The sequence below is a fragment of the Cyanistes caeruleus genome, chromosome 8 (assembly GCF_971803275.1).
Source record: "Cyanistes caeruleus chromosome 8, bCyaCae1.hap1.1, whole genome shotgun sequence".
Taxonomy (NCBI): domain Eukaryota; kingdom Metazoa; phylum Chordata; class Aves; order Passeriformes; family Paridae; genus Cyanistes; species Cyanistes caeruleus.
The window spans coordinates 22,814,341-22,832,275 of record NC_141708.1 but is presented as its reverse complement, the minus strand read 5'-3'; the positions used below and the strand labels follow the sequence as shown (position 1 = coordinate 22,832,275).

The 17,935-nt window shown below is 37.4% G+C and overlaps 1 protein-coding gene across 48 annotated transcripts in view; it reads left to right on the top strand.

The window, feature by feature from the left end:
• KCNMA1 (potassium calcium-activated channel subfamily M alpha 1) overlaps positions 1-17,935 on the top strand; it is a 431,738-nt gene that overhangs the window by 327,793 nt on the left and 86,010 nt on the right. For 24 of the 48 annotated variants that reach the window (XM_086901436.1, XM_086901432.1, XM_086901431.1 and 21 more), the window contains one exon: positions 3,687-3,763. In XM_086901436.1, the coding sequence (XP_086757562.1) occupies positions 3,687-3,763 (77 nt within the window). Of the gene's footprint in view, positions 1-3,686; positions 3,764-4,962; positions 5,116-7,288; positions 7,298-13,123; positions 13,298-17,935 lie in introns of all 48 variants that reach the window. The other 24 variants (XM_086901419.1, XM_086901412.1, XM_086901406.1 and 21 more) reach the window with 4 other exon arrangements.

Below are 17,935 nucleotides of genomic sequence, written 5' to 3'. Positions count from 1 at the left end.
GTTTTCTTTCATTTATAAGGCATTTCACACTCTCCAATTAACTTTTTCTCAGACTGGAAGTAAAATGATGTAGCATTTTTAACTGCTAAGGTTAGGGAGAAGTTAACTGTTATTAAGGAGTTTAGACAAATTTTTCACATCATTCATCTGCCATGTTTTATTTGATAGTGAGCACAAAACAAGATTCCCAGTTCTGCCTGGCTTTTGGCAGAAGGCTGTGTTTAGAAATATCCTGCCTCCCTTGCCACGTTTCTTAGCTGCTCTGTGCAAAGTAAATGGTTATCAGATGTGTTTCAACTAACATAGCCAATTATGAAAAGTGTTAATTTCACCCTTTGAGCTATGAATCAGAGTCAGAAATATGTTCTAAAAGTGGGGTCTTTTGGAGGGGAAAAATGATTTTTTAATAAAGCATAATTAAACATGGTTTATACCTGAAATGCAAATTAAATTATTCTGGCTTTGTTAATGAAGACATTTCAGCTCCCTTAAGCTAAAGTTATTCATATTTATATATCCCACAGTGAAATATAACATATGATGTTCAATTACTCCTTCTGTTAAAATCACTTTTGCATTTTTAGAAGAGCAGTTTCCCATAAGAAGCAATTATACCTACAAACAATTATGCCTAGGTAAATAGCTTCACATAGAATCTTGACTGTTTAAATATAATACAAACTATATGAATTGCTTCTTCATTATTCTTTATTCATTTACATGTGCTAGCATCAGAAATCCACATTCTTCAAATCTACTAAATTTACCCCAGTTTTCTAGAATAATTTTATTACAGCAATCACTTCAGGTATTTGTTCTTTACTTTGGACATAGGATTGAAGGTACCCTTTAGGACAATTGTCCTGCACTGAACTTCAGAAACAGATCTCTAGCAATTACCAATATCCAGTTCATGTTATGAAGTTTTTGTGAAGGAACTATTTGTGGTAGTTGATTCTCGTTTAATAAAGAGACTTTACAGATGGACTGGAGAGAAATTGTAAATTTTGAGGCAGTTTTCTCCTCCTGACTTACATCTTGACATCGACTCATGGTTTGAAAAACATTTTCTTCTCATTTCCGTGGAAATAGTTTATTTTCTTTTTGCTGGAATGTGAATATCTTAAAGAGCAGAAACTTTCTGCAGCAAAGTATACATGCTCAGAGAAGACATTTTCCTTTTACATTTTGCATCTTGGAAATACTAAGGCAATTTCACAGCCTGCAGGAATAATCTTCCTGGAAGTTTCCTAGAGAAATAAAGTGCGCTGTGTTTAGGACTTACATATTCCATTGGTAGCATCATACTATATTGATTTTAGAAATGTTTTAATAGCATCAGTGAGGTCTCTCTTCAATTTAAATTTGAAGCACTGATATGCTTCATCTCTTGTGTGCTAGGCCTGCTATCTTTCTCATGATGGGTCCCTTAACCAACAGTATAGTTCCACCTGCAGTGGCCATGCTATAGTTAATCTAGAAGAAATAGTAGTAATCATCCTGGCTGCAGGGCCAAAGGCTGTGTTTGATCAGGCTGTGTATTAATATTGGTTTGGTTTTGGGTTTTTTTCATATTTTGGACTGTAGATTGTTTTGTTTCAGTGGCCTCCCAGCTGTTGTAGCAATCTAACGATCTTACTGTCAGCAAAATATGTGGGTGGTTGCAAAGTGGGGGCTTTGCCTCTTACTGCCAAATTATATTGAGAAATATGCAATAAGAGGGAGTTGGGAAGATAGGCAGGGAGCTGACCTATCCTGAGTGGAGACAAGGGCAGGGAAAATTCATCAGGTTGAAAAGTATGTTTCATTTGCTATGCCAGCAAGAACTGTAACTGTCCTTCTAGAGTCCAGCTGGGTGATCCCCATGAAAAGGGTCATGGCAGCCTTACAGGACATGTTGACTTGGTGGTCATGATTGAATGCTCCTGTGGGCAGTGTGATGCTTGTGATACTTGTTAAATCAGAAATTTTAGGAAATCTTATATGGAATTAGAAGTTTATCCTTTCTCACTTCCTTATTTCTCCTTGTGCTGGCATGGGGAATCCGCAGCTTCTCTGTGCAACCTGTACCAGTGTCTCACCACTGTCATAGACAAGATCTTTTTCCTAATATTGATTCTAAATGTACCATCCCTCTTTCAATGTAAACCCATTCCCCCTTGTCCTGTTTCTACATGCCCTTGTAAATACTCTTGCCCCATCTTACCTTTAAGTTCCCTTCAGGTACTAAAAGGCCACACTTGGGTCACCCAGAAGCCTCCTCTCTTCCAGGCTGAGCAATCCCAATTGTCTCAGCCCTTCATTGTAGGAGAGGTGCTCCTTCCTGCAAGATCTCTCTAACCTGTCTAAGAGGGGGTCTCCTCTGGACTCACTCCAACAGGTCCATGTCTTTCCTGTGTTAGGGAGCCCCAACGCTGCGGGTGTGTCCCACCAGAGTGGAGCAGAGGGGCAGAGTTCCCTCCCTTGTCCTGCTGCCCACGGGGCTTTGGATGCAGCCCAGGACACATTTGGCTTTCTGGGCTGTGAGTGCACATTGCTGGCTCGTGTCCAGCCTCTCTTCCACCAGCACCCCCAAATTCTCCTCAGCAGGGCTGCTCTGGATCTGTTCATCCCCTGGATTGATACTGGGAGTTGCCCTGACCCTGCACTTGGTCTTGTTAAACCACATGTGTTTCCCAAGGCCCAATTCTTGAGCCTGTCCAGGTCCCTGTGGATGATATTCTGTGTTTCAGGTGTGGCCAAAGCACCACTCAGCTTGGTGTCATCTGAAAATTTGCTGAGGGTGCGCTTGATGCCTCTGTGCCATTAATGAAGGTATTAAATAACACTGGACCTAATATAGAACCCTGAGAGACACCACCTGTTACTAGTGCCTGGTGGTACTCTGAGCCATTGACCACGACTATCCCACCAATTCCTAATCCACCCATGGAACCCATCACTCCAGTCTGGAGAGAAGGATGTTGTGAGGGACCATGTCAAAGGCTTTACAGGAGTCTGGATAAATGACATCTGTAGCACTTCCTTATCCACTGATGTAGTCACACCACCACAGAAAGCTGCTGGTTGGGCAGGCAGGATTTGGTGAAGCTGTGCTGGCTGTCTGGAATGACCTGCCTGTCCTCCATGAGCCACAGCACAGCTTCTGGGAGGATGTGTTCCATGATCTTTCCAGGCACAGAGGTGAGGCTGATGGGCTGATAGCTCCCAGGGTCGTTTCTGCCCTCACTAAAGATCAACATACAATGTTGATCATACAGTAACAATCAAATGTTCAACCTGAATAACTGGCACAGGGTGCTAGACAGTCTTTAAAAAAAAATCACCCTGGTATAGCTGATAAGAACAAAAAACTCTTTTTTTTGTGACAAAATTTGTTGGATGCTCTTTTTTCTAAGATGAAAAACAAATGAACTAGTACACTGTGGCATAATTATCATACATTCTTCTAATTACTTTTTAAATAAAAGTATATTAAAAGAAATACTGAGTTGGAGCCTTATATTTGAAATTGATGGTCTTGCAGTAAATATTTCCTGCTTTAAATGTCCAAACCTTTTCAAAGATTAAAGGAAATTAGCATTGGCGTGTTTCATTAATTGGTCACTGGAACAAGAGGAAATATGGGACTAATTTCATTTATATGGATTAAGAAATGTGTCATTTTTTCCATTCTGTCTCTCCAGGGCATATTTTTACTGCAAGGCCTGTCATGATGACATCACGGATCCAAAAAGGATAAAAAAATGTGGCTGCAAACGGCGTAAGTAATATTTCTATCCCTCCCTTCCTCTCCTTTTCGTGAACTGGTCAGCCCTGAAGAATACCTGCACATGCATTTATGTGTTTTACACAATGGTACAGAAAAGCTAAGAAATACATGCACAGCAACGTAGTAAGTGCTATTTGGGTTTCTGAACTCCATGTGTTTTTATTACATTTCACATCACTCACACCTGTGTCTTCATTAAAAAGTAAATTGAAGTCCAAAGCTAACAAAAACTGAAGAATCAAGTCAAGATAGAACCTAACTGTGGAGGTTTCTGACTTAATTAGCCAACACTGAAGTTTTTCTCTCATTCATAACATGCAGAGATGCAGTAATTTCAATAGTTTTCTGTAAAGTAAATAACTGTCTTGATGAACCTGATTCTGCAAAAGAAGAAACTAGGGAATTATATTTTATCATATAGCTATTTATATAAATTTTGGTTGAAATAAATTAACAGTTTTACTGGAGGAAAGGGTTGTGTGGAATAAAACATTAGTGCCTCTTACATATATCCTTTTAGCTCTAATGCTAATATGAGGTTTAGTTAAGTTCTTAAACTGTTTGGACAGTTTTTCATGGAGAAATAATTGAGTTTTTGAATGGAGATGAGACTTTGCATCTGAATTTCTGTAAATATGCAGCAATCAGCATTTTACCCATATATACTTTGAAAGGACCCATTTCAGGAACTATCACAACCACACTTTGAACAAAGATGTGTTTGACCCATGCATATTTGTAATACTGATAGCAAAATTATTTAGGAATCAATTTCTCATTGAATATATAAATATTTATGTGTTTTCCATGGTATTCTGCCATAAAAAGATCATTCAGTTCAAAAGTACTGATTAGGTAAATTGAAAGATCTCAGAAGAATTTGATCATGCCTGTTTTACCATTACTTTTAGAATGGAAAAAGCTCTCTTATTTGTAGCTTGAGTCTGTGTTATCAGTGCACTACTACAGAGGATGGAAGAAAGCCTAAGCTGAACATTCTCTGCCTTTTGGAGTACTGAAGTACCATCTGAAGTGGATGAACTCTTGAAGATCGTTTTGAAAAGAAAAAAAAATTATCACTGGAGGTTTTTTAAAAAACTCCTCTCCTCCAAAACACCAAGAGTGTGGAACAATAGTATGATAGGGAGAAAGCAGCTGGAACTGACAGAAAATGGTATTTATCTTCCCAGTAGCCACAAGGAGAGCAAAGCACATGGAAAGCATGCCTGATGTGGAAGGAATGTATGCATTGCCTAACATATTGGAAAAAAATTGTTCAAGAACAGTTTATCCATGTGAGAATGTGACCTTTGAACTGCTGCCAAAGCCAATGAGTCTGCTGAGTAAGTTCTGGTAAAGCCAGTTACAGATGCCTCAGGGTGCCTGTAACTCTCAAATGAAATCTTTTTTCCAAATTACTCAACAGTTAAAGAGAAATATGTTACCTGCTTCATTTTATCTGGTACTGTCAGGAAAAAAAAACAACAAAAAACAACAGTAACAAAAAAATTATTTCTATTTTCTTCTCCTTCACATGGTGTATGCTTTTTAAACATGTCGTGCTTAAAAAAAGAATAAATCCCAAAGATCTCTGAGTTTAATGTGAGAACTACACTTTTGATTGTCATCTCTTAGAAGATAGGAATCAGGAACTCACATTGTAGAGGATAAGAGCCCTTTATTATACATTAATGAGAATCAAGGTAACCTTCTCAGTATTTTGGAACCTGGGAGGAAGCAGGGTATGACCCAGCCAACACAGTGGATATTACCAGCAGTAGGGCCATGGAGAGGCAAGAGCAGCAACTTCTGTAAGTAGCAGTAGAAGGGTTACAAATGGCATGGTCACACATATCAGTCCAGTAAATGAAAGGGTGTTGGGCAGATGAACAAACAAAATGATTGAGTTAGTGAGGCAGAAGAAGGAGGTGGCTGGCAGAGGTGGTGCAGTGAGCACTGAACACTGAGGGAATCCTCTGAGTCAGGTGAAGAATAATGGTCAGTCAGAATAAAATTTAAAATATAATTATAAACTATAAATTTCCCTTTTGTCTCCCCTCTCCTTAGTCTACCCTATCTCCTGCTGTTTTTTAGATGCAAGGGGTCACAAATACCACAACAGCAGGCAGCTTGTAGAGCTGAGAACAGCTTTCAATGAGGAGCATGCTCACAAGTACTAGAAATAAGGCAATTACTTTGCTTTTAAAGAGCTGTCAGCCAGCAGAAAAAATTAAATTAAAAATTTTGATAGTAATTACTGATTTTTTTTTCTCAATTTTTATTGACAATTTTGAAATCCCTTTTACGGAACCTGCTTTTTGGGTTTAGGTTTGTTTTTAAGGTAAGTCTTTAGTGCAGTCTGTTATTCACATACAATGTTTTAGCTTTCAAATCACTGAGCACTTTTGAAAAAATTTATGTATGTTATCCATCTGTAAATGATGCAAATCATTGGTCTTAAAAATGCAGTTCTAACCAAAATGAAGTATAAATTGAGGAAACTTTTTCCCTATTTCGTTAGGAAACTGTCAACTGCTCTGTCAGCATGTAATACGTCACTATGCCAGTTTGATTTTTGACACATGCATCTGTATAGTTCTCTATGACAAATACATGCTTTAATGAGCAAGTAACATAGTAATTAGAGGCAGCTGAATGTGGAAAATATGTAAGATGAAAGGAAAGGTTGTGTATAAAGATACTGACACATTCAGGTGAATTAAATTCTGTTGAATTCTGTTGAAATGTGAAAAACTATCTTTACATGGAAAACTCAATTATGGTGGCTTTAATTAATGCAGCTTCCCATAATGCTTAAAACCCACATTCTTTAATAATGTATTTGAGGTTGCACTTCAATTTAGATACCTTCTGAACATTAGCTTGGGGTATTGTTGGGGTCTAAACGTGAGTCTGACCTCCATAGCCATGTGTCCAAACTTGTTAGGCCTAAAATTAATAATTCAGGGCAGATCAGTACATTTCTACAAGGCCAAGGATAATTCATGTAATCCTGCTTTCCTTTTGCAGTTTCTTTGCCATCCCTTTCTTCTTACCCATCCCACTCCCCGAATAACACATAAATGCTGATGGCATATTGTCCAAAGAAATACTTGTGTGGAAATTCTATTTGGAGATTGTTATTTTTTTTTTTAATGTTATAAATCTCTTTCCTATTCCATTTAACTGTAGTTTTTGCAGCAAGAGGCCAGATACATGTATATATTTGTATAGAACGCAACCACTTTGGGACGAAATCTCTAAACTGGATGACCTATTCCTCCTGTTTCTTTCATTTTGTGCAACAGCTATGGTCTAATTCTCTATATATTTTTTCCAGTGACAGTGTTTGCTGTGAACGGTGGGGGTTGAACCCCAGAAGGGACAAATCATGTGTACATTGATGTGTTTGACGGAATTTCTTGTAATTGATGACAATTGACAAACTTTTGATTTATTTTTCCTCTTGCTGCCTTGGAACACGGCCCCTACTATATTTTAACTGCACACTGATAGTGATCTATTGTGAGTAAAAATGGGTTCCCTGTAGCCCAGAGTGCGGTCCAACCTGTCTTTCTCTAGCAGAGAGTATTTTTGTTCAGTATTTTGGTTCTTTTCTTTATTTATGTTGCATGTAGCAGTGACGTCATACCCACAAGTTTCTCATCGTTTACACCAATGGAGATTAGGGTGACGTTGAAGAAAATACAGCAGTTTCCCCTTCTTCCACCTATTTGCCCTTTTTTTCCACAAGCTTATTTTTTATCCCTAAATATAAATGAGATCTTGGCAATAGCATTTTCTTGAAATTATTGTAGAGATATCTCTTGAATTTTTAGGGATATTGGTGAGGCTGGGATAATTGCCACTGTAGCACTCTTTGCTTGGTTAAATACAATTCAATTGTCAGCTCCCCATTTAGTTTTTCTATACTTTGTCCTTTCCACTGCACAGCTGACACAAAGAGTAGCACAGCCAGTCTTTTACTGTCCTTATCTAACTTTTTTCTCACCAGTGACAGAAAAAAAAGGAGTTACGGGGGAAAGCCAGACAAAGCGTGGTTTTTAATGTATAAACCCAGAGATATCTTCCAGGAAACAAGCTGCAGTGATTACTTTCCTGAGCTTGCTGGGTTTGACATTAGTTAGGCACACACTGATTTTTCAGGACCTTAGCTGTAAAGTTTAACAGTATTATTATATATAGAATATGAGCTTTATGGACCATTTCATGTCAATCCGGGTCATACCACTTAAAAGTGTTCAGAATCTATGAAGGCTCTCATCAGCCACTTTGTGTGTACACTCATGGTAAATACAGCATTTGGGACATGGAAAGAATTTGCTGCTTAGAAATACAAATGCTTCAAAGACATGTACTGGTTGTAGGGCAGTGTTTGGATTATATGGGCTTGTTCTTTCAAAGAGCAGGGGGGATCAAGTATCTCTTAGCTGCCGTGCAGTGTTGCTGTGCCAGACTGAGGCTGTAACTTTACTGTGAAACTGCTGCTTTTCTAAGTAAAGGAGGGCATGAAACTTCAACATTTTAACACATATTTTGAATGTATTGTATGAAAACACTTCAGGTCTTAATCAGGATTGAGATAATTTTCACCTCTTAGCTCTACACACTGTAGGATCTTGCAAAGAATCCAGGAATAATTTATTCTCTTGATAAAGTCTGGCCTTCTTGAAATCATGGTGGCCTGCATTATGATTATCATTATTTACTATTTATGTTATTGTGGTGCCTGCAAACTACACTAAAGGACTGAGATCCTGTTGTGGAAGAGAATATTCAAAGAGAGAAGAGAAATTTCTCCAAACATCTATTTTTAGCCAATAGAATGACACAGCAGAAAGATGAAGCAGCAGGAAAAAGCAGACTGTGAAACAGGTCAGCATGATAAGGATCAGCAATAAAAGAAATAAATTAATTTCTGTGGATGAAATGGTGAATCCTAATGACTTTGAGGCCAAATACTGGAAGTAATCTGGATTTATCTGAAGCAATGTGTTTATTTAAAATATGTTCTTATATTGAGACCTTTCTGAACTAAAGAAATTTGTTTAAATGGTAATAAATAAACAAGTAAGGGAGTTCTTCACGCTGTGAAAGAACTAGAAAAGAAAAGGTCATGTAGTTTTGTTTTGTTTTGTTTCCATTTCCCCAATAGCTTAAGTTTGTTTAGAAATGCAGTTTGCTTTGGGAGTACACTGGCTGAGAGTCTTCTGTAAGGTAATGAAGGAAAGGTCATGATCAGATTTGAAAATTAAAGTGAATTGGTCTATAAATGTGCCATTGTATCAAAACCTCGAGTCATTCTTATATCTGCTAAAATAGGGCAAGATGTCCACTCAGGTCTCCTGCTGTTTTTGCAGTTTTGACCTAGAACAGCAGCATGTGAATTGGAGCAAACAAGAAACCGGTTGTCTTTCACAGCAAAAAATGGCAAGAGAGTGAACAAGCTCACTTGCTAGTCTTAAAGTTGTCTTGTAAAAATTAAATAAAGGAGAGATAGGTTTGCCTGTTGTGTTAGGGTTAATAAATTCTCACAAACAGTGTAAGGTAGGCTGCTGTATTTTTCAGGAAACTGAAACTGTGCTGGGGGAAGTCCTGTCTGTGTTTCAGTCTCATGATGCTAACCAGCATTGCTGACAGGCGGTCGCACCGCTCCGGTCGCCCTTCAATGCTGATGATTTTTCACTCATAGTTTGGATCATGAGAACTTGATGAATTGAAATAACATTGTGCATTTCAATTCTGAAGTGTTTTGGGACCTTTTTATACCTTTTCATAGCTTTGGGTGGTCAGGAAACCTCCCGTTCCTGCTCTAAGCAGCTGCTGCCTGGGAGAGAGCCACTAGATGTCCTCGGAGCTCTACTCTGGCTCCGCTGAGCCCGGGGAAAGCACCGCAGTGATGGGAGCAGTACCAGGATGGGGCACAGCCTATGGGCTACAGAAAAATCAGGAGAGAAAGAATATTTTGTTCTGCTTTCTTTAAAAAAAAAAAAAAAAAAAAAAAAAGGAGCTGTTCCTTGACATTTTAGGTAGAGAATAATCTGCAGTTTCCTTTGCTTATTTTTGCAGCTGGAAATATTTCCCATTACTGTTAGTGAACTTTAAGTAACACTTCAGATCCAGACAATCTACACATTTTAACTGGACTTTTTGACTTTTTGAGATCAGAAAGCAAGGTATTGTAAGCAGCTTAGACATCTGGGGAACTATTCTTTCTTTTAGAGAATGGAAGGCTACTGCCTTCTGAGAAAAATTGCATCTAAAAGTTTCTAGAGGTATTTATTTACTTGATAAGTAATTTAAAGAAAATTTGCTCTCCTTTTGCTCTTAATGAGTAGTTCATATGTGCCTTGTTTTGTAAATGATTTAAGCAGTCTTAATGTCCATAAAAACTTTCCCTGATAGCTTTACTGATTAGTTTTACAAATGTTATGTGATTGTCATCATATTAAGTAGAAGGATCTGTTGTTCCTTTTTTTTTTCCTATTTATTATACAATTGAAAATAGGGAAGTAGTTTCCTTTATGTCCCAACTACTGTTTTCACCAGTATCAAATTACAATTCTATTCAACATTTATAACACATCTAGGAATAGAAATGAGTTGATTCTTATGCAGGTTCTACAGGTGTCAGATAAATTTAACACACACCCAGAGGCTGTTCTTAAGGTCCCCCTGTCTCTCTGCTGATTCCCATTTTCTGTTAATGTTTATGGAAGTTTTATAGACAATGGTATGTGTGTGGCTGAACCATTCAAAATCATTTCTGTCCTGTCTTTGATCTTGTCACTAGTCATCCCTACTAATAATGTGTGTTTTGTTTTATTTAAAATAAGTATTGTATTTGGTGTGAATGTAACTGACTGTATAAAAGGAATGAAGAGTAACAGCATGTTTTCTTTCCAAAAGTTATTGCTCTGATATGCAGTTGCTTATATACTGGTTAAAACCCTTATGGCAAGTCCTTTCTGCTACTTATATTTCCAGGTCCAAGCCTGTTTCCTGCATGTTAATGATGTGAAATATTCAAATGATGCATGATCTCCAGAACAACTGACAATAATAGTTAAAAACAGTCCCTGAAGGGCATTGCTTTTGAGAAACGCCATCATGTCCTTCCCCTATTGAAGAGAAGGCCTTAAATTTCCAACTTTATTGGTATAAGTTGGATGAAAATGATACAAAAAGTTTTCCTTCCCAGACTTCTTTGCCCTTAAGGATGATTTCTTTTTAATTTTCATAAATGTGTCCTAGCCTATTATTGACTGTTGACAAGATATGGCCAGAAGTAAATGAAAACAGGGACTGTTAATAACCAATGACATAGCAGTTGAGAATTTCTGAGCAGTGTGTTTTGCTACAGTGTTTGATTAGAAAAAGTTCTTCAAAACAGCTATAATTATAGCAAAATGGGCCTGCATTTTTTACCTCACCTACTGTTAGCATGTCTCACAAATACCCTTTATTTTTCTTTCATTTCCTTAAAAAAGACATACTGGAAAGACTGTCACACTTTTGATAACTTACTTCACTTTTCTTTTGCTGTCCAACTTTTCAACTAAAGAATGTGTTGGGAAGAGTTAGACAGAGGGAAAACATGGGAAAATGCTGTTTTGAATTTTCTGTGTAGTTTGAATGTGTATGCATCAAAAGCTGCAGTGGAAACCTTCTTACTAAAAGCCAAGCTCTGAGGAATGATGTACTATGCAATGAACAAGCCTGATGCTGCATGATGAATTTCTGAACAGCTGTAAGATAACTCTACTAGGATGCTAAAAGAACATGGCATTAGTCATGTGAGCAAAGTTTTAGAGGAATGGAGTCGCTGCTGAAGAGATCACTCATTCATCTCCCTCAATGCCTGTTTTCCACAATCATAATGTTACCCTTGCTTGACAAGTATACTGTATGGCAAGCCATCAAGGCCTTAGAACAGGACTTGACCCATCTGAGTGATTTCAATCCCTCTTTCCTGGTGACTGTGGGATTAAGAAACTGGAAAAAAAAATTATTTTAAATTTAATGTCATAATACAAAAAAGACATCCTAAACTGAAGGTACAGGCCAGAGAAACATTACCTTTTTTCTGCATTTGCTTTTAAGGTTTTGTTTTTGCCTGTCAGTGTTGTTTTGTTTTTAGTATAATTGAGTCAGTTCAATCTAAACCATTACCAAAAGTTGGTTCAGTGCAACATGTGAAACAATCTAAATGGCCTTTGGATTTCTTGAGAGGCAATCATACCTGATTCAGATGACATACAAAATTCCAGAATGGTATTTATACATGCATTTATAAAATAGGGTGCTCTGTATTTCTAGAAATACATAACAAGGACATTCAGATGACTGAAAGATACAGATGTTCTGTCTAACCTGGCACATACTTTGGAACTAACACCTAATTCTACGTTCAGTTATTTTGTTCTTGATTGACTTTTAAATCCAGAGCAGAAACCATGCCAATGATTGGTTCAGCATGTTTCAGTGGACCAATGCTCTGTGTGCTTTTGGTGATGCCTTATTTGTGAACTGATCTTAATGTTGAGCATATTTACCATTTTTAGTTTTGTCTCTTATATGGGCAAATTTTGGTATTCTGTCAAGAGTTAATTTGAATTCCTGAAGATATAATGTAAGCAAAATTAATTTTTTGGAAAATTTTATGAATATCTTGTAACTCTTTAATAATGTGTGATGAATTGCAGTAAAGGAGTTCCTTGGCACAGTTTAATACAGAGAAATTTTTATAACATGTTTAAGAATAAATATATTTATATATATGTATATATATGTGTGTGTGTCTGTAATGCATATGTGTGTATGAGTGTGTGTATGTAAGAATATATGTGTATGTGTGTTTCTGTGTGTGTATACATACATATATATATTTATATATAAAGAAATCTCTCATTTTTACAGGTAATGGGATAGGCCAAAAATATCTAATGGTCTAGAAAATTTTGTTTTCATTTTTACCCAACGGTATTAATTGTGCCAAGGGAAAAGCATATTCTTAGTATTCTGTGCTTTTACTGTGTTCTATTTTGATCCAAACACTTGACTGTAAACAGTAATTTTTCCCCATGGCTGCGGTCACCCTCTAAGACTGAACAGAAATAAAGAGCAATTAATCTTTTGCCCTACTTTTAATGTACAGCCAAAGTGTTATCAATAATCTCATTGCATTTTTTTTTCCTGGGTCAAGACTGTTAACATTAACTAAGGCCTGTATTAAATCCCTTAAATTACCTTCCAGCTGCCTTGTTATATATATGACCTTGCCATTAACCTGCTGCTCTTCCTCTCCTCCCATCCAACACATGGTTATAGCCAAGATGTCCATCTACAAGAGAATGAGACTGGCATGTTGTTTTGATTGCGGACGCTCTGAGCGTGACTGCTCTTGCATGTCAGGCAGTGTACATAGTAACATGGACACCCTTGAGAGAGCCTTCCCACTTTCTTCTGTCTCTGTTAATGATTGCTCCACCAGTTTACGTGCCTGTAAGTTTTAACACCAACACATGCTGTTCCATGTCTGTGGTGTCTGTGGTATCATCCCTGTCTTGTGTCGTGCATTGTAGTTCTGTGAGTTTTACCGGGCTGATGCTTTTTTAAAAAATCAACCCCAGATTTGATTACAGCTCCCTATTTATATTTCTGTTTTTATTTTTAATGCAAAAAAATTGTAAATCATTATTTTGCTTCGTGTGCTCTTTATGAAGTATCTTCTTGCAATAGCCTGCAGGACCTTAGTAGTGCAGTGTGGTGACATCTTTTCTATTTAATTCATACAATACAAATTGTCATTTATTTAGCAATAAGTGCTTCAGTAGAAGACCAGACCTGTGTCTAAATCTGTGACTGGTGCCATAGTGGGTAGCTTTAATAATGCTTGCACTGGAGCACCATATGATGGGCAGTGGATAAATACACAGGATACAACATAATAGCTGAACTGTACTAGCTGGAATTCTATTCTGTGCTGCTACTTTTATCTTTAGTTTTGTTTGTAATTCTTCATTCTCAGTAAGGCAGGATCTTCTGTCTAATACTGAAGCCACCAAAATGGTTGTACTTTTTGTAAAAATAGTTGCACTTTTTGCAGTGCCTTTTTAGAAAAATTAGGCTGATGCAAATCCCTGGTACAAAAGTTTTGAAATTAAATGTGGAATCTGTTCCATAGGGACAGTAACATTCTGAAGCATGCCCTGAAAGCTCTTTTGAAAGATCAGATTTGAGAGGGAGAAGACAGTGAGCCTAGCACAATTCTGCATGGTCATTAATTCTTCAGACAAACTATAGGTATTCCAAAGCTTGGATTATCAGTGTGATGTCAAAAGCTGAGGAAGATTGTTAAATGGCTTTTTGTTTGTTTGTTTGTTTTGTTTTCTTGTCCTATTTAGTCATTCTTAACAGGCAAAACTATGTCTTGGGACAGGAGCTGTTTTCCTTTCCCTACCCAAATGGCAAGGAGAAGCTTTAAAATTATTCAGATACAGCTATGAGAGTAGATTGGAGTTTTGATCAGGAAGCATGTCCATTTTCCAAGGCAAGTCATTATGGACAAAGTGCCTTCTGCTATGAAGACTATAATGTAGTTTTTAGATTATGCACCTGGCTGTCTTTTGGTACCATATGCATTGCAGTATGTAGTCCAAGTGGTGAATGATTGTGCTTTAACTATTTTGACCTCTAAACTATTTTTCTAGTCACAGTTATAACAATCCTATAGTTGTTAAATTTCTTTTGTCTGAAGACCATATTAGTTAGAGGTATTCTAATAGGATTTCTTGGAGATTTTACCAAAAATGATGTCTTCTCTACCTGTGTATAAGCGCTCTGAACATCCTAGCTAGCTACTTGCTTGAAACTCATGTTATCACCATAAGGTGGACGGTTCTTAGTTTTAAGTCCTGTTCTAAATCACAGGATTTATCCTTTAACAAGACTTTTATCAGGGTAAAATGTAGGAAAACATATTTTGTTAAGAAAAGTGAACAAGAAACCTCCCTGCATTGAGAATTGCTGCAGGCAGTTTTTTGTACAGTGTAACAGCCTCAGTAACACCGTGCCTGGTGGAGTTTGTACAAGTACAGACTGGTACAGAGAGTATGTGGCTGGGTCCTGGCACTGGTGTTAACAGCAACCAGATTAGGATAAATTAATATGTCCCCTGCAAGTGGGTAAAATTTCTGCCATTAGCACTGTTTGGCAAGGAAAGAAAAACTAATTTGTAGGTTTACCATAGCTTTCAAGTCCACTTAAGACTCTACAGAGGCAGATAAAGTAAACATTTTTGATTGCGTTGCCTGCTGAGCCAAAATCCTCCACAATAATGGTATTATTTCCACCAAAAGCTAGTGCATTTTTTGGAAACATGTTAGAGCTAGCTATGTTATATTTTGGTGGATAAGTGATATTGATACCTTCGAGGATTTTTAGCATCCTATCTTTCAAGGGCCTTTTCCCCCCTTCGTCACTCCATCAAATCAAAAGAGATCTCAGTCTTCCCCTTGTGAGACTAGTCACCTTTGACTGTTAAAATAAGTACCAAAATCAATACCAATTCACACTCTTTGCAAAGCAGCATAAGCCTTTCTTTTCCAATTAAAATATATATATGCAGAAAGTGTTAGACTGGCAGGGCTTCAATAGAAATCAGTGTGTTTTCTTTGCAGTGCACAGGGGTGGGACGATGCCCATCTTGACAGAGCTAGTTAGCTCAAAGAATGGTGGGGAGAGTCAGCTTTTCATTAAATATGAGCAGATGTGAAATGTAGAGTGTTTGACAATTAGAAATGGCAGCAGCAGGGCCCCAGAATCAAAGTGAGGTCAGATTGGTGGATCAGATTACCTCTCTTACATTCTTTAGTTGTTCTGAAAATCATTTTAAATTAGTGTCAGTGGAGCCATGATGGGTTTTGCCCTTTGTCTTTTATGCTACGACTGTATTGTTTCCCCAGACACTCATTAAAGGTCATTATACTATTACAGGGCTTGCTTTGGTCGTGGTGCCCCAGTTGAGTTGGTTTGCTTCTACAATTGCCTAATGTACTTATTTCTTTCTGTCCTGTTTTTTTTTTTTTTTTTTTAAAAAAAAAACTTCTGATTATAAAAGCAGGCTTTTTTTCCAAGGTAAATAAAATAACAGACCATTGTATGAAGCTTCAAGAAACAATGAGTAGTTTTTGTAAGAATTAGTGCTTTTTCTAAAATTTGGATGTGGAGTAGAAGATATATATTTACATATTCACTGGTGTACACAGGATTTAATCTTCTGATTGTATAATCTGCAGAGAAAATAACACTTCCAGTGTATTTTCCACTGTGAATAAGTCTCTCTGTTATTATATTGTTGTTTCTACTTTCAGCAAATGAAAATCATATTTTTAATAAGTATAATTACATTAAAAGAGCTTCTGAGTTTACAGGCTGTTTTCTGCAAAAAATACTTATAATTTTTCTAAATGTAAGGAAAGAGACTTTTAAGTCTTAATGTGTCTACATTTTTTCAGGTTTAGCTGTATTTCGTAGACTGCTGCATAAATAGCAAATGGTCCAAGTATTTTTTGCATTGGAGACTCAAGTCAATTAGAGTGAAGAGAGGCACTAAGCCACTGAAAAACCTGAGGTGGTTTATACAATGAAATTATGTTATTAACAAGTGTGATGTTTCTGCTTAGGTCTGTGCCAAGTCTTGGGGGGTGCCATTCAAATGATTAATTGATACAGACAGAATCTTAACCTGAACCACTTAATTTCTGTGTTTCTCCGTCACCATATGGCTGTGCTTCTCAGGAACATGAAAAGTTCATGTTCCTAAAGGAAACCTTTCCTAAAGTTGTCACTGCACCCACTGTCATGGGAATCTAAATTTTCAAGATTATTCTTGATATTAGTTCATAGACACATCTAATTCAGCTTGTAAGAAAACATGCTTTGGCATGCTCTTGTAGTTCTGAGAAGCTTTATGGGAAGACTTCTGCATTGGTGAATATCAGGGATCTCTGGTGACAAACAAGAATAATTATTACTATATTTTGAATTCAGGGTTCAGCCCAGGCTCTTCGACATCTTACATGAAAGAGCCATGCTAAGACAAGCTGGAAAAAGCTTAACTTTTGAAAGAATCAAAGCATGTGTCTACCTTTGTGCCAGACCCAGTTTAAAGCCATGTATTTCATATAGTGTTCTAGTGTCAGGACATGTTTTATTCTGTACAGACAAGTCATCTGCTGAATCTTTCTCAAAGTACCTAAAATCACATTCTACAAGGTTAGGTGAACATTCTGGGTACCAAGGTTGGTAAACTGTGCTGAAACTATAACTGGTGATGTGACCTTAGCAAGTTAGGCCAAGAAAAGATCTGGTTTCTTTATTGACTTCTTACTTCAGACTCTGCCTGTGTGTCTTTACAACTGAAAAAGTCAAATTCTATACTGAGAGTTGAAATGATGTCTAACTTACTGACTTATCCAGGAGATGGTTGTGTGACACACACAGACATTGGTCAGGGTGTCTGAAACTCACCAGTTGTACAACTGTGCTTGGGCTTTTCTAAATGACTTGACAATTATTAAGTCCCAGGTTCCTGAAATACTGTCTGAAAAGCCAGCATACTTTATTTCTCCTAGAATGCAAGAGAGCATCCTCTGCTTTTCTAACCTACTACTTCTCTTGTCCTGCTATATCAGCCCAGACAAGAGGAACTCCTTGCTGTCATGCATGAGCTGAGATGCAGAAGGGCAGGTATGTGGCCTGTCAGGAGGCAACTTCAGTACTAGAATTTTCTCTTCACCCTTTAGCAACAAGGGGTTTCCTTTCACAGGATGTGTATACCACCTTGTGGTAGCTAGAGACTATGAGATGCTCAATCCACCTATGAATATCATCACATTTACATTATATTTATAATGCTCTGATTATGACAAGGTGGGGTGGTACTACTGCTCCCTCCCTCTACACACATTTTCTGAGCTGTGAGATTTCTGCAGTGGCCACAGGAGGAAAGTAGACATGTTTGCTTTGAAACTCTTAATTTTGCTCATGCTGCATCGATCCTTCCTCTTTTATATAGCCCACTGACCTTTCTGTGGTCACATTTTCTCATCTTTGTCCTGCATAAAAAGCCAAAAGTAT